The sequence below is a fragment of the Carcharhinus amblyrhynchos genome, chromosome 22, assembly GCF_965287045.1.
Source record: "Carcharhinus amblyrhynchos chromosome 22, sCarAmb.v2.hapA, whole genome shotgun sequence".
Taxonomy (NCBI): Eukaryota; Metazoa; Chordata; class Chondrichthyes; order Carcharhiniformes; family Carcharhinidae; genus Carcharhinus; species Carcharhinus amblyrhynchos.
The window spans coordinates 5,989,559-6,012,916 of NC_137345.1; the positions used below are offsets into that span (position 1 = coordinate 5,989,559).

A 23,358-nucleotide genomic window follows, 5' to 3' on the forward strand; every position below is an offset into this window, starting at 1 on the left:
CAATAAATCCATGCCTTTGTTACCTCAAGACTTGACAATTCTAACATGCACCTAGCTGGTCTCCCATGTCCTACTTTTCATAAACATGAAGTCACCAAATACGGTGCTGTTCTCATCCCAACTCACATCAAGTCCAGTTCACATTTCACCATGTACTTACTAACTTACATTAGCTCCCAGTTCAGCAAAGCCTTAATTTTAATATTCATATTCTTTTCATATTCTTATCTTCAAATCCCTCTGTGGCCTTACCCCTACATATCCCTACATATCATCTCCTCCTCCAACACCACCACCACCACCACCACCACCACACACACACACACCCCCCCCCCACTTTGGCCTATAAAGCATTCTCCATTCTAATTGCTGCCAGTGATGGTCATGCCTTCTGCCTAGGCCATAAACTCTGAACTTTCTTTTAATCTCTCTGCTTCTCCACCTGACTTTTCTCCTTTAAGACACTCTTTAAATCCATGTATTTCGAGCTAATATTTTGTCATCTATCCTAATAACGCCTTTCATGGCTTGGCATCAAATTTAAGTTTAACACTGCTGTAAAGTGCCTTGAACATTTTATTACGTTAACAGCGCAACATAATTGTAAAGAAAAGTTGTTTCAGTAGTGCAACGAGGATGGTCATAGAATCTCTCCACTGCAGAAGAGGCCATCCAGCCCATTGGGTCTGCACCAACTCTCTGACAGAGTATCTTACCCAGGCTCTCTCCCCTGCTTTGTCCTGTAATCCACTGCTGCCTTACATAAGAACATAAGAAATAGGAGCAGGAGTAGGCCATCTAGCCCTTCGAGCCTGCCCCGCCATTCAATAAGATCATGGCTGATCTGTCGTGGCTCAGTTCCACTTTCCCGCCCTCTCCCCATAACCCTTAATCCCCTCTCTTATCAAGAACCCATCAACCTGCTTCTTAAAAATATTTAGCGAGGCAGCCTCCACCACTTCAACGGGCAGAGAATTCCAGAGATTCACCACCCTTTGAGTGAAGAAGTTCCTCCTCAACTCCGTTCTAAACCGCCTCCCCTTTATCTTGAGGCTGTGCCCCCTAGTCCTACTGTCTTTTTTGAGCGGGAAGAGTCTCTCCACCTCTATCCTATCCATCCCATTCATCATCTTATACGTCTCAATGAGATCTCCCCTCATTCTTCTAAACTCTAACGAGTACAAGCCTAGTTTACTGGGGATCCGTGTTCGTTTCCTGGCTTGGGTCACTGTCTGTGTGGAGTTTGCATGTTCTCCCCGTGTCTGCATGGATTTCCTCCATGCACTGCAGTTTCCTCCCACAGTCCGAAAGACATGCTGGTTAGGTGCATTGGCCACGCTGAATTCTCCCTCAGTGGTCCCAAACAGGTGCTGGAGTGCGGCAACTGGGGGATTTTCACAGTAACTTCATTGTAGTGTTAATATAAGCCTACTTGTGACACAAGTAGATAAAAAAAATCTTGCGACACTAAGAGGCAATTTAACATATCCAATCCACCTGCATATCTGTGGGAGGAAGCTGGAGCACCCAGCGGAAGCCTATGCAGACATGGGGAGAAGGTGCAAACAGTCATTGAAGGCCAAAATTGAACTCTTGTCCCTGGAGCTGAGATGTCGCAGTGCTAACCACTGTGTCACCATGCTGCCTATGTTATGGTGTCAATGTCTTTTGATTTATTCAGTGCATAACATCAGAAATGGGGATATTCGCTGATGATTGCAGTATTCACTACCATTCATAACTCCTCAGTTATTGACACATTCCATGCCTGCATGCGGGAAGACCTTTAGACTTGGGTAAGGTGGATATCGAGGGATATGGGCAATTGGGATTAGCTTAGGGGTTTAAAAAAAGGGGCGGCATTGACAAATTGGGCCGAAAGGCCTGTTTCCATGCTCTATGGACAACATTTAGGCATGGGCTGATAAGTGACAAATAATATTTGTGCCACATACAAATGAGGCAATGACCATCTTCAACAAGGGAGAATCTAACCATCTCCCCTTGATGTTCAACAACGTTACTGTCACTGAATACCCCGCTATCCACATCCTGGTTTGTGTTTAACCTTAATTTATAAATAAAAGAGTAACCTGACCCTCGTGCTGAATATGTCAGTTATTGGGGAGAACCAGGATCCGTCTCATTTAACTAAAAGCAGACTGAAGAGTGAATTAATTGCTCATAACGTGTCTTTACTGCAGAGGGAGCAGAAGAAAAAGGTTTATTTTCCAGAAATTTCTAGGCCAGCCGTATAAATACTGTTGCTGCAAGAGCAGGTCAGAGGCTGAGACTTATGTGGCAAAAAACTAATTTCTTGATTCCATATCTGCAAGTAAGGAATGTAAAGGAATGCTTTTCACCTGCTCAAATGAGTACAGGTACAACAATATTCAAGAAGTTTGGCACATTCCAGGACAAAACACCCCACTTGATTGGCACTCCATCCGTCACCTTAAATAATAATTTCCTCCTTCAACAGCACTCCGTGACAGCAGTGTATACGGTACACTCCCAGAATTTGCCATGCCTCCTTTGACAGCACCTTTCAAACCTGTGACCTTTACCATGCAGAAGAGGGGTAGCAAAACACCACCGTCTACAAGTAGCCTTTCTACGTTGGAACTGTAGTGGCATTATCCCGCTGCCACTAGTCTCTTACATATGCCACATGGACAGAGTGGTTCAAGAAGGTGACTGCCACCGTTTTCTGAGGGGAATTAAGGATGGGCAATAAATGCCAACTTCACCAGTGACGCTCAAAACTCACAAATTAATTAAAACTTCTTCATATCACAATTGTCTGAATTTTGACGTCTGTGTTGGCAGCATTATTATCTAGGTAAACCGAAAATCAGTGTAATGCTAGTGTTTTAAACTATTTGACATAAAGAATCTGTAGCCTTTGATGTGGCTTCGAAGGAGTTAATAAGTTTGTCCAATGGGTTTCCCTTTTCAATCGCGTCCAATCCGCCTTCAACTTGTTTTCATGTACAGTTTGTAATTCGTACATGCGTGTGTGCAGGGGGATATTGTGTCCTGTTTCTTTGGTTAGTGTTTAACCTTAATTTATTAACAAAAGAGTAACATACTCATGCTGAATATGTCAGTTATTGGGGAGAACCAGGATCCGTCTCATTTAACTAAAAGCAGACTGAAGAGTGAATTAATTGCTCATAACGTATCTTTACCGCAGAGGGAGCAGAAGAAAGAGGTTTATGTGCAGCTCTATTTAAAACACATTGCTTCTAAGAATAAGTCAGAAATAAGGGCGGATTTTTCAAGCGACGAGGAGGATTCTTCAGAAGTTAAAAGCACCGTGAGTTTAGGGGAATCGATGTGTTTTGTGTATGTTTTTGTATTTGAGTGTGACAATGGTTGTCAGTAATCAGTCAATTTTAATTGCGCGCCGAATTGTAAGATTTGAATCCTTTTTTAAACGCGGGTGGCGGGCTCGCTGTTGGTATACCTATTAATGGGCTTTGTGCGCACAACTGCTTGTTTGAAGGTTTGTTCTAAGCTTGTCTCTGTGTGAGTTGCATTTGGATTTGCTGTTGTGTATACAAACTGAAAATTGCGTTATTGTGCGTCTTGCGTATTATTGCATTTATTTCGCTAAGTCTTTAGGGAATTAGTTTGTTGAATTCTGTTCGATTTTATTCTCATCTAGGTTTTCAAATGGCATTTATTTTGTGTACAATAAATTGAAATAATATTTCTATGGTGGGAGTAAAGCACATATGTAGGATACCGCATTGTCTAAGAATTTTATAACGCTCCAAACTTGATAGCAAAGCTTATTTAAGATACAAAATGGCCGCTACTACTGGGAGCAGATTCTAGTGTGTAAGAATCTATACGGTGTAGAAACTTTTTCAATTTGTTGGCACGCTGCACTTTAGATTTCTCTTCGGGCTGGAACTTATTTATATTTAACAGCTAGTACTTGTAATAACCTTGAGATTTTTTGGTGGGTAAGGAGCGAAATTGCTAAATTAATGTAATTTGTTCCAGTTAACTATGCTTATATTAATATCCATTGATAGTTAGTCAGTCTCTTGGTCCATATTCTCAACATTCATTAACAACTGAACCACTTTGCCCTCCCTACTCTCTTCAAAATAAACTTTTGATGTTAACTGTGTTATCTGGATTTTGATACTTTGCCATTGGGAGAATATGTTTTCAAACTGTGATCCAAAGATCACGTGTCCAAACCATGGCAAGCTGGCCCACAAAACCTAGGAACTCTATCCTAATTGTGGTTTTATTTCTCATTTGCTGGCTTATCGTATCTGAATTTTATGGATCTGGAGCTTTGGAAGAGTTTACTCATTTGATGGAGAAAGAATAAATTAAAAGAACAAGGTCAGTTGGCAAGAAATATCTTTAAATTAATCGGAATGGGAACTTAAATTTTGCGTGTGATCCTTGAGGCTTCATGATTTTCAAAACTTGGACACTTCTGATATAGACCATAGTGTTTAGAATCATAGAATAATTACAGTACAGAAAAGTCCATTTGACCTGTTGTGCCTACATCGACTCTCTGACAGTATTTTAACTGCCCTGCCTTATTCCTGTAATCTCATACATTTAACGTGACTAATCTATCTAACCTACGCATCTTGGGACATTAAGGGACAATTTAGCATACCTAATCTACCCAATCTGCACATCTTTGGCGTGTGGGAGGAAACCAGAGCACTTGGAGGAACATTGTTATGGTTCTTCACTGGATTGTTTCTCTCCATCTCCTCCCTTGGCTTGTAATTTTTTTTTGTAGTTTCATGTTCGTTTCCTTAAGCACATTAAAAAATGTTCTGAGGGATACAATCAGTTTATGAATTAGGTGTCCACTTTGGTAGGAATAATGGTAGGAAGGACTATTACTTACGTGGCGAAAAACTGCAGCAGGCAACGGTGCAGAGGGACCTCGGGTCCTTGTGCATGAGTCGCAAAAACCCAGCCTGCAGGTGCAGCAGGTGGTCAGGAAGGCTAATGGGATGCTGGCCTTCATAGCGAGGGGGATTGAATATAAAAGTAGGGAGGTCTTGCTGCAGCTGTATAGGGCATTGGTGAGGCCGCAGCTGGAGTACTGTGTGCAGTTTTGGTCGCCGCACTTACGCAAGGATATTTTGGCCTTGGAGGGAGTGCAGAGGAGGTTTACTAGGCTGATACCGGAGTTGAGGGGGTTGAGCTATGAGGAGAGGCTGAATAAACTAGGCTTGTACTCGTTAGAGTTTAGAAGAATGAGGGGAGATCTCATTGAGACATATAAGATGATGAATGGGATAGATAGAATAGAGGTGGAGAGACTCTTCCCGCTCATAAAGGACAGTAGGACTAGGAGGCACAGCCTCAAGATAAAGGGGGGGGCGGTTTAGAACGGAGTTGAGGAGGAACTTCTTCACTCAAAGGGTGGTGAATCTCTGGAATTCTCTGCCCGTTGAAGTGGTGGAGGCTGCCTCGCTAAATATTAAGACGCGGGTTGATGGGTTTTTGATAAGCGAGGGGATTAAGGGTTATGGGGAGAGGGCGGGAATGTGGAACTGAGCCACAACAGATCAGCCATGATTTTATTGAATGGCGGGACAGGCTCGAAGGGCTAGATGGCCTACTCCTGCTCCTATTTCTTATGTGTCCAGAGACACACATCTGGATTTTGAAAAAAATAAGTAATTCAGTGCTGAAAAAGGATTATTTTAGGACTTTTCTAGGTGGCTGATTTGTGATGGCGCAGTTTTTATGGTATTTATGAATTTGGTATAAATGAGCAATCTTTGCAGCCTTATGGATTCAACATTCAGTTCAATAATTTCAGATCATGGTTTCTGTTCTCCATTTTAATTCTGCTTTTTATGCCATGTGTGGGTTTGAATCTGGTTTTCATGTTTTTCTTCTGTACAAGAGCTGCTATTATTCTGATATTTACACTTGTTTTGGACAAATGCTTTGCCTCTTTACCATAGCCATTACCACTCCCTTTGCCTTTCATTCATACAGCGTATTTTTCATTTAATTTCTCCCACCCTCTAACCTATTCCAAACCTTCCTTCTTTCCTTCCTTCCCCTTTGTTCTCCAGTGCTTCCTCTTTCTCAGCAGAAGACTCAGAAAATTTGGCAGGTCTGTCTTGACTCTCACCAACTTTTACATATGCATAGAAAGCATTCTTTCTGGCTGTATGACAGCTTACTATGTCTCCTGCTGTACAGGAGCAAGAAACTACAAAGGATTGTGAATGAAGCCCAGTCCATCACGCAAACCAGCCTTCCGTTCATTGCTTTTCTGAGGCAGCATATGAATCAGCCAGCATAATTAAGGACCCCACGCACCATGGACACACTTCCTTCCACCACCTTGCATTGGGAAAAAGATACAAAAGTCAGAGGTCATGTACCAACCAACTCAAGAACAGCTTCTTCCCTGCTGCCATCAGACTTTTGAATGGACCTACCTTGTGTTAAGTTGATCTTTCTCCACACCCTAGCAATGACTGTAACACTACATTTTGCACCCTCTCCTTTGCTTCTCTATGAAGATATGCTTTGTCTGTATAGCATGCAGGAAACAATACTTTTCTCTGTATATTAACATGCAACAATAATAAATCAAATCAAAAGTTCTCCTTTCACCTCTCCCCTTTCAAATACATAAAATCCATCTACCCTCCTTCAGTCTTTGAAAAAGAGTCATATGCAACTCAAAATAATAACTGTTTTTCCCTCCACAGGTGTTACCAGATCTGCTGAGTATTTCCTGCATTTTCTGTTTTAATTTTCAATTCCCAGCATCTGCCGTATTTTACTTCTAACAAATAATGAGTTCATAGTAATGTTTCATTTTATGTATGTATAAACTTAAAAGCTATATTCTCTCCATTTCTATTTTTTATTTTGTTCAATTTCTTTTTTTTGTCTTTCACTCTGTGTCAGCCTGTCCCTTCTTATGATACCTGCTGGAAATTATCTGTATTGAGGATGCTGGCTAAGATTGGCTAACTCAGCACAGACTGGGAATTCAATCTGCAACTCTGACCCATATGGCTCAACTACGTATTGCATTTGCCATCTGTGCTATGCAGGGAGACCTGTCAGATATTTATAATCCAATACTAAGATCTCTGTTGGAAAGGGCCATAGAAGTGAGTCAGTTAATTTTGGCCTTTGTTGCTTTCAGCAGGGTCAACTTTATGGCAGAAGAGAGGTGAACAACGAGAGTAAGGTTTTTAGTCATATATGCATGCCAGCGAGGCCTCTGAATCCGTTTGTGACCTATGCTGAATTAGCTAGTATTTTCTTAGCCAGGGACTACTCTCGATTACGAAATGGTGATTGCCACTTGAAGTGCGCATGTGGTGCTACAGAGTTAATACAGGATCAGATTCAGCTGTGATGCCTATTATGCTTTAGCAACTGTCAGCAATTCTGCTCAAATTCACACATGTACTAATCATCTGAGGGAAGCTTCCGAGGACCAATAGAACTGTATGCCAGCAAGAAACCGAAACGTGGAAGAGGAATAACAAAGAACAGGAATTTCCATTTATAGTGTTTGCATGTAATTTTCATAAAATTATGGAATAGTACAGCTCAGAAGGAGGTCATTTGGGACTAATGAATATGTGCCAGCTCTTTCACAAAACAATTCTCTTAGTTCTACCTCTTCTCAATCCCCATATTCCTGCATTTTGTTCTCATTTATTCAGTTCCTTTTGAGAGATGTTATTGGAGCTATAGTCACCACCACCATCCTGTCAGCCAATGCATTCCAAATGCTAACCACCATGGCAGACAGTCCCCTTTATAATATTAGTATGATTTACTTTGGCAGTGGATCTCACCATTGATTGCATGATACAGTTTACTACAGCATTAATTGCATGCTAAAAGCTGAATTACCAGCAGGTTGAATTAAATTTCATGAATTCGTAGATGACGGGTGTCAAACATCAGGTGAACTGAGCACTGAATTATTGGGTTTAAAGCATTCATTTGGTCACAGTGAGCGACCTCAGGCTGTGAGTTGGGATGTTGGAGAAATGAGTCAGGGCTTTCATTCATAAGTTGTTTTCAAATATCAGTGCTAAATATTGCAGGGCTGAATTGTTTGCAGTTAGAAATGCCTTCAGTTATTACATTTGTATATATGTTTTCTCGCTGGTTAGCATTGCTTCACAGTGCCAGGGACAAGGGTTCAATTCGTGGCTTAGATCACTATCTGTACGGAGTCTGTACGTTCTCGCCATGTTTGCAAGGGTTTCATGGCTCTGGTGCTCTGGTTTCCTCCTGCAATCTGAAAGACATGCTGGCTGGGTGCACTGGCCATGCTAAGTTCTCCCTGTGTACCCGAACAGATGCCAAAGTGTGGTAACTGGGGATTTTCACAGTAGCTTTGTTGCAGTGTTAATGTAAGCCTACTTGTGACACTAATAAATAAACTTTAAGTTCCAAGCAGCATGACACTTGTAGTGGGGAAAATTCTGGAGTCTGTTACCAAGGATTTTATAGCAGAGCACTTGGCAAACTGACAGAATCAGACATAGTCAGCATGGATTTATAATAGGGTAATTATGCTTGACGTATCTACTGGAATTCTTCGAGGATGTAACTAGTAGAGTTGATGAAGGAGGTTCAGTGGATGTGGTTTATTTGGACTGTCAGAAGGCTTTCAACAAAATCCCATATAAGAGATTAGCATGTAAAATTAAAGCGTATGGGATTGAGAGTGGTGTATTGGGGTGGAGAGAAAAGTGGTTGGCTGACTGGAAATAAAGAGTAGAAATAAACAGGTCTTCTTCCAAATGGTAGGCAATGACAAGTGGGTTACTGCTGAGATCAGGTGTTAAGACCCAGCTATTTTACAATATATTTTAGTGGTTTAGATGAAGGAATTAAATGCAACGTCTCTTCCAGATGACACAAAGCTGGAAGGGAGGGTGAACTGTGAGGAGGGTGTGGAGATGTTTGTGTGATTTTAACAAGTGGAGCGGGTGGACAAATATGTGGTAGATGCAGTGTAATATTTATCCATTTTAGTAGCAAAAATAGGATTATTAGCTAAACGGCTATAAATTGAGAGAGGGAAATGTGCATTGAGACCTGGGTGTCCTCGTACACAAGTTGCCAAAGGTAAGCATGCAGGTGCAGCTTGCGATTAAAAAAGGCAAATAGTATGTTGACCTTAATAGCAAGAGAATTCAAGTACAGGAGCAATTACAGCTGTAATTATACAGAGGCTTGATGAGACCATGCTTGAAAGATTGTGCCAGTTTTTTTGTTCTTATCTGATGAAAAATGTTCTTGCTATAGAGAGAATGCAGCAAATGTTTACCAGACTGATTCTCGGGGTGGTGGGGCTGATGTACGAGGAGCGATTGAGCCAGTTAAGATTATATTCACGAGTTCAGAGTAATAAGGGTGGTGGGGGAGAGTCTCATGGAAGCCTATAAAATTCAGCAGGTTTAGACAGGGCAGATGCAGAAAGATGTTCCTGGTGGGTTTCTTCCCACTCTCCAAAGATGTGTGAATTAGGTTGATTGGCCATGTTAAATTGACTTAATGTCAGGGAGACTAGCTACGGTAAATATATGGGGATAGGGTCTGGGTGGGATTATGTTCAGTGCAGACTCAATGGTCCAGATGGCCACTTTCTGCACTGTGTGTATGATAAATAGCTCTTGTGGCAAAAGGGCTCAAAGAATATGTTGGAAAGGTGTGATCAAACTATTTGAGTTGGATGATCAGTCATGATAATATTGAATGGCAGAACAGGCTTTAAGTGCCAAATGGCCCTCTCCTGATCTTATTTTCCATGTTTCTATGAATGTTGGCCCTTTGTGTAAGCTAAATGATTTGGTCCCTGGAAGGGTTTTATCATTTTCCCTTGGTGACTTTTTGAAGTTCAGGAAAATGCACAGAAAATCTATCCAGTAGTTTTGCAATAAATTTCCAGCATTTTATTGCCATATATTCTATAATATTTTGTTCTGGTGTCAGGGAACACCACATAGCATCCAAGTGTTTGGCTTCCTGTATTAAAATGTCATCATTAATAATATATATGTCTTACACTAATATCTAGCTAATTTAAAAGTGATCATTGAAGCAAATGCTGTCAACATTTTTAAAGAAAATCATTGTAGTTCTTTGCTTTTATATTCTTAAATTATTTTGGGGACCATCTTGATGGCAGTCACTTCAGGACCTAATGAAAGTAAAGTTTTTAAACAAAAGAAAATATATCAAAAGTAATTCATGACATATTTAAACTTCCCTATATGATCCACCTGTATGTATTTGAATTTCTTGAGTGTTGCTGAGACTTTGCACTGTTTAAGAAGGCTGAGGTGCAATTTTGCTGAACCCTTGAGTGAAGCCAAGAATGAAGCAGTGTCACTCTGAAAGGCTAAAGTTCCCCAAAGCTTCCTGCTGTCTTCAGTCGGTGCCAGGGCATAAAAAAATGAGAATTTGCAACTATAGATAGATCCTTTCACTATCTGTAGACAACGAAAAACAATTCGCAACCAATGTAATTATTTTCCTGTAATGTCACTGTCGCAGTGTTGGGAAACAATTCATGCACAACAAATTCCCACAACCAACAATGAGATAAATGACCAGATAATCTGTTTTTGATCTTGGTGGAGAGATAAATGTTGACTGACTACACCAGGAGAGATGATGTTATAGTTAAGAAAGCCCACCAACGCCTCTACTTTCTCAGAAGAACTAAGGAAATTATGCATGGCAACTATGACTGATTAACTGTTACAGATGCACCGTAGAAAGCCTTCTTTCTGGATATGTCACAGCATGGTATGGCTCTTGCTGTGCCCCAGACTGCAAGGAACTACAAAAGGTCATGAATGTAGCCCAATTCATCACGCAAACCAGCCTGCCATCCGTTGATTCTGTCTACACTTCCCGCTGCCTCGGCAAAACAGCCAGCATAATTAAGGACCCCAACACCGGGGGTTCTCTCTTCTGTCAGGAAAGAGATACAAAAGTCTGAGGTCAAGTACCAGCCAGCTCGAGAATAGGTTCTTCTCTGCCGCTGTCAGACTGTTGAATGGACTTAACTTGCATTAAGCTAATATTTACACCCTAGCTATGAATGTAACTCTGCAATCTTGTTTCCTTCTCTATGAATGGTATGCTTTGTATATAGCATGCAAGAAACAATACTTTTCACTATGTTAATACATATTACAATGATAAATCAAATCAAATGATGAATTTGGGGAAATCAAAAGAGACAAAAGTAATGCACAATAAATGTGAGAGGTGTGGAAGAATTACCTTGGAGTGAATGTCCATAGATCGCTGAAGGGTTCTTCAGGTTGATGAGGTGAATCCTTTCATTTATTAGTCAAGTCATAGAATATAGAGCAGGGGATTTAAACTTTAGGACACAACCTGAGTACTGTGTGCAGTTCTAGTTCTCTAGTTGGAGAGGAAATTTACGAGGATGTTGTCAGGACTGGAAAGTTGTAGTTATGAGGAATGATTGAATAGACTAGGGTTGTTTTCCTTGGAACAGAGATGGTTGAGGGGAGGTTTGATCATAACGTGCAAAATTGTCAGGGACTTGGAAAGAGTGGGTCAGAATAGCCCATTTACATAAGCAGTGACCAGGAGGCCTGGATTTAAAGTAGAATAGTTAAAAGGAAGATGAGGTTTCTTTTTCACCCAGATGGTTGCAGGGGTCTGAAAATTACTGCCTAAAAATAATACATTGGAGTTGCTGGTGTTGGACTAGGGTGGGCACAGTAAGAAGTCTCTCAATTCCAGGTTAAAATCCAACAGGTTTTGTTTGGAATCACAAGCTTTCAGAGTGCTGCTCCTTCATCAGGTGAGTAGAGTCTCTTCACTCATGTGATAAAAGAGCAGCGCTCTGAAAGCTCATGATTCCAAATAAACCTGTTGGATTTTAACTTGGTACTATGAGACTTCTTACTGAAAATAATAGAAGTAGAAACACAACTCACTTAAAAGATGCTGTCTGCATGTGAAGCTGAAGTGCCGTAACTTGCAAGGCTGCAGACCAAATGTTAGAAAGTGGAATTTGGCTAGCTGGCTCGTCTCTTGGCAGGTGTAGACACAATATGCCAAATGGCCTATTTCTGCGCTGTAAGCTTCCTATGATTCTAACTCTGTTTCCGTATATACCTTCTAGTTCCATGTAGGAAAGTTGACCCATTAGGTTTGGATTTGGGGCCTGGAAATTCCACAGGGATTCCTCCACTCCCTGCTGTGACTTTGAGAGGAGATCGCTGATAATGTGCAGAAAATCTACTCCGTAATTTTGCATGGTGAATAATGATCTTTGAATAGTACTTTCACATGCACCGGATAGAACAGGGCCTCAGTTAACACTCACTTAACACGAAGTTGTAGCTCATTCCAGAAACAAATAGACTCTTACTCATTCATTTTATTTAATAAAAGGATATCCAATTCTATAATTTGAAAGAACAGAAATGTTTTTATGCCATACAGTTTTAGGTTAAAAAGCTTAGAGGAAATTTTAGAACAAATACTGTGATGTAAACATGTAAGTCCCTGCCTTGATCTTTTTTAAAAGATCAGTTTTTGCACATATGTTTGCATGCCTCAACTCTGTTCTTCCCTTGCACTGTATTCTCACAGCTGTGCTGTTTTTCTTCATCCACTTCTGCTGTGTTTTGTTCCATTGTTTGTTTTGTCCCACCCATTGCACATTTCTCTCCAGCCCATCACTGTGCTTTCAGCTTAGAATTGGCTCATACCAAACACTACAACTGTTCGCTGAACCTCCAGGGCCTTTGGGTAAAACTTAGGTATGCATTTTCATCAGCAAGTATGTCTGCAAGATGTGATTTTAAAGATCTTGGTTTCTTCAAAGCTTTGAAGGAACCATTAACATGCCAATCTACTGAAACTGTTGCTAGATTTGAACTCAGAATGCACCCATCAGGAATTAACTTCCTTTTTGCACCAATTGGGCGTTTTATAGTATAAAGGAACAGATTGTGTTACCCACAATTCCTCCTTTGTATGTAAAATGATATGCTGCTGCCTAACAAAGTGTATCCTGTGACACACCATGAACATCAAGAAATCTGTTAGTGTTAATATAGTTTTATTGAAATATTCAGCATCAACGTCAAAGCATTATGAAGTTCATTTTAAAAGATTCTAAGTGTAACTGGAGAAAACAATAATTTTTGTAAATGTATCCCAGGATTCTTCCCAGAGTCACTGATGGAAAGGAATGGAGAAGGTTGAGTTTTCTCTTTAAAGCTATTATTTTGTATTATAACCTGCGATAGTGTGTGCAGAATAATACAGCAAACCATCGGTCATACTTCTGTTTGTTTCTTAGCGTGTGTGGTATGTTTCTAGAGAATGCTGCTTGAGGTATTAGACATCAAGCAGGAATCATTGGACTGGACATTTCAGGCCCCTGCGTGGACTTAAGCAAAAAAACTTGAGCTTGGAGAAAAAGTATCAAGTATCCTTTGAAAAAATCCCCCTTATAATGTATTACATACTTATGAAACAATTTGAGGCTAAATTGTGGAGCAGTATCAAAACTAAATGTGAAGTGGAACTACTTGAAATTTCTCATATCCTTTTGGTGGAGAGGTTGAACTGACTTTTGCATTACCTGACTTTTGTTAAAGTACCAAAACTATAAGTTTGGACTGTTATCATTGTATCACTGAAAACTTGATCTAACATAAGAATTTGAAACCTGGGGAAAATGTTCTAATTGCAGAAAGAGTTGTTTTTGTTTGCTTATCAAGGTACAGAATGTACATTTTGGGACAAGAATTTTGTCATTAAGCATTTTTGAGCATCATTCCCTTCAGTGCCAGGTATAGCATGACTAGAAGTGTTCTGACTGATGCAGAAATGTATCTTAATTATAGCAATTTTTGGATTTGCTATGTTTGGGCTTGCACCCACTACAATAACAGCTGAGGCAAAACTGAATTCAAATCCATTTCATTTTCCCAGCAAAGGGAGCAAATTTTTCATTTTTTTTTTGGTCTGACATAGATTCAAGTGTTGTCATAAGCTATTGTGCCATCCATTTCACTTTGTAGATTGAATAAATTGGGTATTGCATAATTTGATGCAGTGTAACTAATTGATATTAACTAGAGGTTTTTCATACAGTCTTGTCTGAAATCCAGTACTAAATGAACATAAGATTTCCTCCAACTAAAATTAGAAAGACTGAAGCCACTTTCCTTGGCCCCTGTCACAAACTCCATTCCCAAGCAATTAATCCATTTCTATTCCTAGTAATTGTCTGAGGTGAACCACAAGATCCATGTCATATTTGACCCTAAAATGAACTTGAGACCGCATATGTAATGTATTTGGGACGTAGCTCCGTTAAGTGGATGGGTCAGGTGACCCAGGGGAGTGACCTTTGATTTATTGTCTCAAGTATTGGGATACCGTGAAAAGTATTTTTTTCTTGCGTGCTATACCAACAAAACGTACCATTCATAGAGTATATAGGGGAGCTGGAAGGGAGAAAGTGCAAAATATAGTGTTACACTAGAGTGTAGAGAATAACCAGCTTAATATATAGTAGGTCCACCCTGGTAGCCTCTGTAATAACACTGGCAGCAATGGGTGGTGCCTTGGTTCTATGACTTTGAGAAAGGAGCAAGGATTTTTTCAACACGGATCATTGAGGGATCCACAGCAAATACGTTACTTTGGAAGTCGTTCAGGACTGTGAGCCTGTTAATGATAGACGTCCGACTGACATTGGGGCAGGGAAACTTTGAGGTGGGTGCAGCTATGAGGCTGTTCACTACAGCTGCTGCTGATCGCTGGTGGACTGTGGGGCAAGTGAAGGATTCCTGCAGTCGTCGAGTGACTGGTTAGCAGCCAGGAGTCAGTGCGAGAGAAACAGGCTTCGGACCTAGTTGAGCAAACGTAGGAAACCTTGTCACCAAGGAGAAGTGACAGAAAAGTTCGGGACATCAGGGAGTTCGATGAAGAGGCCGAGAATTGCTTGGCCTACGTAGAGAGATTCGATATCTTTGTAACAGCGAACAAAATAGATGCCTTGCTATTCTGGCATTTTTGAGCATGGTATGGAGTAAAGCATTCAGAGTCCTACTGCAGCCAGAGCAATTCAACTGATAAATCATTTAGAATTGTTCAAGTTTTTGAAGGGACACTACAGGTTTTATGAACGGGACCAGCTGGAGGATGAAAACATTATAAAAGTTGTAATGTCTCTCAAAAGGTTGGCAAAATTTTGTGATTTTAGAAGCTTTTCTTTAAGAAATACTTTGGGCCTGGCTTATATGTGGGTTACAACAGGAAGAAATCCAGGGAATGCAGGCGCAACTGAATTTCAACAAGGCTTTTGCGATCATAGATCCACAGAATGGGCTGACACTGATGTAGCACACTTAGACACAAGAACAATGAGAGTAACAGTGCACAAGATGGTGGACACCCCAGGAAGTCAATCAAGGCCTGAGGTGGGTTGTCAGTGTGGCAAAAGGGGGTCATATGGAGAACGGTTGCTGAATGAGAGAAGCTTAATGTTAGAACTACTGGAAAACAGGTCACGTTACCTGAAATTGTAGACCACCGCTGTCCCAGGAAGGGGTGAAACATAGCGGCAAGGGCCCACAACTAGGAGGAAAGTGGCAAGTAGCCACTGTTGAGGAGAACAGTGAGCCGGCAGGATCGCAGACAAAAGGGATCTGACAGAGAAAAGGAAATTTAAGCTTTATGGGTTTCAGGTCCAATGTGAAGTGAGCAGTCAAACTGGAAGCGAAGATGGAGGTGGACATGGGGCTGATGGTGTCATTGATTCCGGAGTCCCTATATAAAGGTAAGCTGAATCTTCTTCCCTTGAATCCCACAAATATTGTTCTGAGAACAAATGTGGATTAGGCCGGTCCTTTTAAATGGTTATGTCCACGAGGGTACACCTGAGGGACCAGTGTGCACGTCTACCTTTGTCGCCGTAAAAGATAATTAATTACCTTGCACCGTTTGGAAGATCTTGGATGAAACAATTGAGACTAAATTGGAAAGTGGTAAACAGACTAACAAAAGCTCATTTTTGCCTGGATGAGATATTGGGGAAGTACCAGAAGGTGTTTAATGAAACCCTTGTTGAGATGAAAGGAGTGAAGGTGAATATATGACTGAAACTGGGAGTTTGGCCCAGGAGCCTGAAAGCTTGTGCAGTACTGTATGCAATTAGACCCAAGGGAAGGGCTGAACTTGAGAGTGGTAGAGTTGGGGGTATTGGAACCAATGGCCATGAATAAGTGGGTCATGCCCATAGTCCTAGTAATGGGGACTGATAGATCAGGTGGGAGTTATGTGGGGACTCTAAGGTCACAGTGAACTCGAACTTATGCATGGAACAGTATCCATTACCCCTCATTGTGGATCTTTTAGTGGCCTGGCTGGGAGGACAAAAATTACGAAAATAAATAGATCTTTCCCAAGAGTATCTGCAAATGAGAGTGGCTAAAGATTCACTACTGCTATTAACTATTATCACACATTAAGTGTTGTTTCGTTACAAACGACTACCCTTTGGAATGACGTCAGCTCCAGCCGTTTTCCAAAGAGTAATGGACCAAATTCTAAGTGGTCTTCCAGGGATCCAATGTTACTTAGTTGGCGTACTGATCACAGGTGTCATCAAGGAACATTTACGAAACCCGGAAGTGACATTGAAGAGATTAGGATTGGGAAAGACAATTGTGAAAATTTCAAGGATTCGTTTGCGTACCTTGGTCATATCATCGACGGTGAAGTGTTGCATAAGGCACCAAACCAACTTGGAGCTATGACGAAGGCGCCTAGGCTGGAAAATGTGGCCCAGTTGAGGTCTTTTCTGGGACTCAATTATTGTGTCAGATTTGGTGACGGTGGTGAAGCTTCTCACCCAACTAATGATGACAGGTCAGACATGGCAGTGGATGCCAGAATGTGAGAAGGCGTACCAAGCAGCAAAGACGGCATTAAAAGAGTCCTAGATTTAACTCATTTTACAGTTATGAAGTTCCACCAATTTCTGGCCAGAAATTTGTCAACTGACAGACCACAGGCCACTCATCAAAATTTTAGGCCCCTTTTCAGGAATTCTGTCAATGGTTGCAAAGATGATACCTGTATGGTACTTGTCAGGATACCTGTATGTGATCCGTTATTGCCTGTTGGACCTATATGCCAACACAGACATGTTATCAAGATTGCTCTTGCCAGGGAACAGGGAGGATTCTGAGGAAACTGTAAAGATAATATATTTTTCGTAAGAGAATAAAGTTCCAACTACAGCTGCGAGCGTTAAACAAGCTACAAGCAAAGACTCCATACTGTGATAAAGTTGAGGCACTATTTAGGCCGACGGTGGAAAATGTTGGAACAGAATGGCTGTTGTGGGATTTACGGGTCATTATTTCATCCACCTTGAGAAGGAAGGTGCTGGAGCAGCTGCAGCAAGGGGTGGTACGGATGAAAGAGATTGCCAGGAGTTGCGTCTGGCGGCCGAACATTGATACTAGCATAGAAGACAGGAGTGTGTATAGCGCACTCTCAAATTCAGGAAGTATCATAAGTGTCGCCATTACAACCGTGTATGTGGTCGAAAGGACCTTGGGAATGCATCCATGTTGATTTTGCTGGGCCGCTGGAAAACCACATTTTACTGGTGACTGTGGAAGCACACCCCATGTAGTCTGAGGTGATAGATATGAAATAACTACCACCACAACATCACAGGAGACTGAAAATCAGACTCGAACCCAATTCTTTGCCTCCCGTCCAATCTTACTAGCTCACCACACTGATCAGCATAACAAGCCAGTAAGATCGCCCCCTTTGATATTGTAACCCACTTCTGGTTGGCCTCCCACGCTCTACCCTTTCCTTCATAAACTCAGCTGCCATACCCTAACTCTCATCCCAGGTCACCTATACTTACTGACCTACATTGACTTCCACTTAAGCAATGTTTCAATTTTAAATGTCTCATCCTTGTTTTCAAATCCTTTCGTAGTTAGCTGCTCCCTATCCCTGTAGGCTCCTCCACACCAAAACCCTCCAAGGTCTCTGTACTCCTCTAATACTGGCCTCTTGAGCATCCCAGTTTTAATCTCTCTGATGACCATGCCTTCAGCTGCCTTAAACTCAAACTTTCCCCCTTGAAACTCTGCACTGTTTTAGCTCTCAATCTCTCTTTCTGCTTAACATCTAACCAACTTAAAGTCCTGTATCCAAATATCTCCTTGTGTGGCTTACTGTCAGATTTTGCTTTAGAACACTCTCTGAAGCAAATCGGCAACTTTTTACTACTTTTAAAGGTGTTAAGTAAGTACAACTTGGCACCAGTAAATTATTTCAAAACATTTCACTTCTGGAGGAGGAGATAAATTTCAATCGAGGTTGGGGAGGAGAATAAAACTGATTTCAATCACAATTTGCATTGTTTTTATGAAGGTAGCTGATAGAATATTGTAAGTAACAACAGAAAATGCTGGAAAAACTCTGGTCTGGCAGCGTCTCCAAGAATTAACTCTTTTCTGATGCTGTCATACTTGCTGAGGTTTTTCTAGCATCTTCTGTTTTTATTTCAGGTTTCTAGTGTTCAGTATTTTGCTTTTATTGCAGAATATTAGCTATATTGTAAGTGTACCTTTTTAAGAAAGGGTTTTTTTTTAAATCATGATCTCTGGAGTCTCACAGCTTCAGTGTTTCTCATTGCTGCCGAGCTGTCCTTCCGTTGCTCCTTAAGTGACTTAAATGGGTGCCTCAAGTACTTTTGAGATTAGGTTCATGATTCTGCATTGTTTGGAGGAAAACTGGTTGGCAAGTCAGGTGACAGGAGCTGTTTGATTTTCAGTTTGAAGCTGCAAGTTTGCGTTTTAGAAGGGACAGCAGCTGAAAAGTGTCTCTTCGCTTCCTGTTTTTGTAAATTTTGCAAGTTATCTGAAAGCCTTCCTGAAGTACACAATCTGCTGTTGGTCGTTTGACCAGAATCTACCTGGGGTTCTGAGAAGCTGTTCTGATTTGGGTGTTTTTGATTTGACTTGATTTATTATTGTCACATGTATTAACATACAGTGAAAAGTATTGTTTCTTGCGCACTACACAGACAAAACATACCGTTCACAGAGAAGGAAACAAGAGAGTGCAAAATGTAGTGTTGCGGTCGTAGGTAGGGCATAGAGAAAAATCAACTTAATGCAAGGTAAGTCTGTTCAAAAGCCTGACAGTAGCAGGGAAGAAACTGTTCTTGAGTCAGTTGGTACGTGACCTCAGACTTTTGTATGCTTTTCCCAGGGTGAATGTCCAGGGTACATGAGGTCCTTAATTATGCTGGCTGCTCCGCTAAGGTAGCGGGACGTGTAGACAGAGGCAGTGGATGGGAGGGTGGTTTGCATGATGTATTGGGCTACATTCACAATCTTTTGTAATTCCTTGTCAAGAGCACTGCTAGACCTTTTAAAAAACAGAGTTTTCAGTTCTCCAACCAAAGGACTCAATTCCAGTATCATATTAACATTAGGCTTACTGTGTTGAACTTGTTTAAAGGGCTTTGTCTATGGACGGTTTTAGTTTGATTGGAACACCTTACATATATTTGTAAGGGAATACGTTATTGTGGATGTTTTGTTTTTGTTTGTAATTAATAAAAGTTATTGCTAATTTTCTTTCCATATATGTTAACTACATTCTTAATTCAACTTTGTTTGATCAAAGTTCCCTAGTGGATCATTTGAACCATATCTATATCATGCTTATTCTAGCCAAAATCAAGATGCAAAACTTATGATCCAGGTGGGCTCCATGAAACACTTCAGAATTTCTGATTTGAGCCGTAACATGCATAATAAATCTTCATTTTATTGCCCCTCATTAAATGTAAGATGATGCTATATTCTGTCAGAATAAAGTAGTAAGCTGTTGTTTAATATTGAGGTGAGAGAGAGCAAGGTAATCTGAACTGTCGACTGGATTTTGGTTCGTAGAACAATTCCTTCTTTTGGTTATTTCTATCACTGAAAATAATGTTTTCACCCCCATTTGTTAAAATCTGTTTGTCTATGAGCAGCATATCGAACAAACTTGCTATATAGATAAAAGTATGGCCAGGGAAGAACTAATTAGGTTTTGGCGAAGATGAGTATCTTGGAATTTTTTGAAGAATTTGAGAGTGGTAGGAGTTATGGTGAATTGACTATTTTACAATTTTTGAGTGTTTTCGGAGCAGGTTATTGGATGTTGTTCAGGTGCTTGACCCAAACCCCAAGGTATGTTATGAAATCAGATTAGACTCGGATAGAATGCTTTGTTTCAGGCGTGATTGTACAAACAAATTCTTTTATCAAAACAAGTTTTATTCATATACAACATAGTTTACATATAGCTCAAATAAAATGAAGTAGCTTAACTTTTAACAGTTGAACAATACTTGAAAAGAAATAATTCTAATTTCTAACTTATCACTCTTTCAGTTCCCATAAAGCAGTATTTCTCATACACTTAAAACACACTTTAAATATACTTGCCATATACTTGCTTTGACTTGGTAACAACTATGAAGTTTCCAGAGAATCTTTGCAGAGAGAGAGCACAGCTTGAAGGCTTCTATCTTTTAACAGCCCCCTCCAGCACTGAACATAGCTGTTTTTCTGTGCTACAAACTGCACTCTTCTATGTTCCTCTCACTTCTAGTATCACATGATTATACAATTCTGTATACTGAACTTACTTCCCATTACTTTAGTCAAAGCTCTACTCTAAGTAAACTCTAGTATCACATGGCAAAAATGAATAATTATCCTGCTTTCCAACATTTGCTGCTTTCCCGCCAGACTTAAATTGAACTTTAAACACCCTGTATAGAAACATAAAATAAATCAATAGCAAGGAATCATCATAATGCAGATTGACTTGAAGCCTCCCAGGTGAGATAAACTTGGCTTCATGTGGAGGCGGGAGGGGCATAATGATTCCCCTTGTTTCAAAACCAGAAGAAACTGTTAATCACGTGCCAGCCAACATTCAAGTTTATTTATTAGTCACAAGTAGGCGTACATTAACACTGCAATGGAGTTACTGTGAAAATTCCCTAGTCGTCACACTCTAGTGTCTGTAGGGGTATATTGAGGGAGAATTCAGCATGTATGCTAAGCACTGTGCCACCATGCCACCTGAACAGTAGCTACATCTCCATTCATTTTCTTTCTACCCTCTCTCTGAATACCTGGAATTTGCCTGTGGACCAGTTCTGTCAAGACAGCTGGCCCAGAAGTGACAGGTTGCATCAGAAATATGCTGATGAGACACTTTCTTAAGGCCTATAAGCAAGAGTAATCTAATTTCTTCCATCTCCTGCCGCCACCCGCACCCCCCCCCCCAACCGCGCCTTTTCATTTTCATCTCCCTGAAATTGCTGCCTGCATAAGAATGGTTCGATGCAAATTTAATTCACATGCAAGTAAAAATTTGAATGGAATTAATTAACATGACATTTGACCTGTGACTTTATTTTCCTGCCACTTATTTTTGTGCTACCCATTCTAAAGTTTGAGAGGGAAGAATTCTAGATGAAAACTGACTGAAACCTTTTTTCACACTTTTTTCAGCCAGCAGAGAATTTGCATAGCTAAAAATCCTTGTGTTCTGCTATCAAAATAACAAGCTCTGAATTCGTCACAATGCACATACCTGAGGGTTTAATTACAGTTTGGTCCTAGTCAAATTCTCATGACCTTTCAGAGCACAGTAGTAGTTTATTTGCAGATAAAAATAACACATGTATTGCCTTACCTAATGAAATTTTAAAAGTCTAGCTATTTGATATGAGTGTCACCAGTTCCCAAAAAATGTTTTACATCTGTAAGGAATCGCTTTTTTTCTCATTCACTTCTTTACATTTAGGAATTTAGTGCCAGTTTGTAGATGGCAGATGGGTCTTTCAACAGATCACCTTTACGAATGGGGAGTAAATAATTCGTGATATATACTTTTTTGAGCGACTATCCCTGTGTGTTTTATGAGAAGACATCGTGTTCCTCTAATACCCAAAAGGTTTGTTTGGTGGCACAAGCTTTCGGAGCACCATTCCTTCATCAGTCTCACCTGACATCCACCCCCCCTAGACTGGCTAACTCTAAGGGTCAGGGACAAGAGGGGGCTACTGGGAAGAGGAAGGGGGGTGAGGAGCGGAGGCCTCAGCCTCTTAATCTGCATAACAGGTTTGAGGTTCTTGCTTCCAAGTTGGATGAGAACGAGGTAGGTGAGGTTGGTGAGCAAGCTGCACACGGTACAGTGCTGCAGAAGGACATAGGCAAAGAGAAAGGGAAAAGGAACGTAGTGGTTATTGGGGATAGTGGGGTGAAGGGTATTGACACTGTCCTTTGTCACAATGACAAAGTGTACAGAAGGGTGTGTTGTCTGCCTGGTGCTCGGGTACGGGATGTCGCAGCTGGGCTGCAGAGGAACCTGGAGTGGGAGGGTGAGAATCCGGTCGTTGTGGTACATGTGGGTGCCGGCGACGTAAGCAAAATGCAGACTGAGGATCTGGGGAGGGAGTATGAAAAGCTTATCTATAGGCCCCCGAATAATGATCTGGAGATGGGGCGGGCTGTTAACGCGCAAATAAGTGCGGCGTGCAGGAATGGGACGGCCGTAGTTATGGGGAATTTCAATCTGCATATTGATTGGTCGACCCATGTTGGACGTGGGGGGCTCGAGGAAGAGTTCTTGGAATGCTGCCGGGATAGTTTCCTCGAACAGTGTGTGTTGGAGCCGATGAGGGAGCGAGCTATCTTGGATCTGGTGCTATGTAATGAAGCGGGTAGAATTAGGGACCTTGTGTTGAAGGATCCTCTTGGGGAGAGTGATCATTGTATGGTGGAGTTTCTGGTGCAGATGGAGAAGGAGAAAGTGGGTTCCCGGACACACGTCCTTTGTTTGAATAGAGGGAAATACGGTAGGATGAGAGAAGAATTGGCGAATGTGGACTGGGAGAGCGCGTTGGAGGGAGGGTCTGTTGAGGAGCAGTGGAGGATCTTTAAGGAGATCTTTCTTGGTGCTCAACGGAAATTTATTCCGATGGTCAAAAAGGATAGTAGGAGGAGAGGTAATAAGCCGTGGATAACGAAGGAGGTGAAGGAAAGTGTTAAACTAAAAGCGGAGGAATTTAGAGTAGCTAAGAGTAGTGGGCGAGAAGAGGATTGGGAGATGTTTAAATGTCAACAAAGATTGACAAAGAAGTTGATAAGGAAGGGTAGGAGAAACTATGAAGCTGGGCTAGCGCTTAATATAAAAAAGGATAGCAAGAGTTTTTATAAATATATAAAA

General features: G+C 41.0%; 1 protein-coding gene across 2 annotated transcripts in view; it reads left to right on the top strand.

Annotated features, from left to right (window-relative positions):
* The first annotated feature begins 2,952 nt into the window (after nucleotides 1–2,952).
* The window catches only part of LOC145356830 (lamina-associated polypeptide 2, isoforms beta/delta/epsilon/gamma-like), a 47,940-nt gene continuing 27,534 nt past the window's right edge, over nucleotides 2,953–23,358 (top strand). Inside the window, exon 1 of one of the 2 annotated variants that reach the window (XM_080209743.1) lies at nucleotides 2,953–3,050. In XM_080209743.1, coding sequence (XP_080065869.1) covers nucleotides 3,012–3,050 — 39 coding nt within the window. In that variant the 5' untranslated portion in view covers nucleotides 2,953–3,011. The other variant, XM_080209742.1, reaches the window with a different exon arrangement.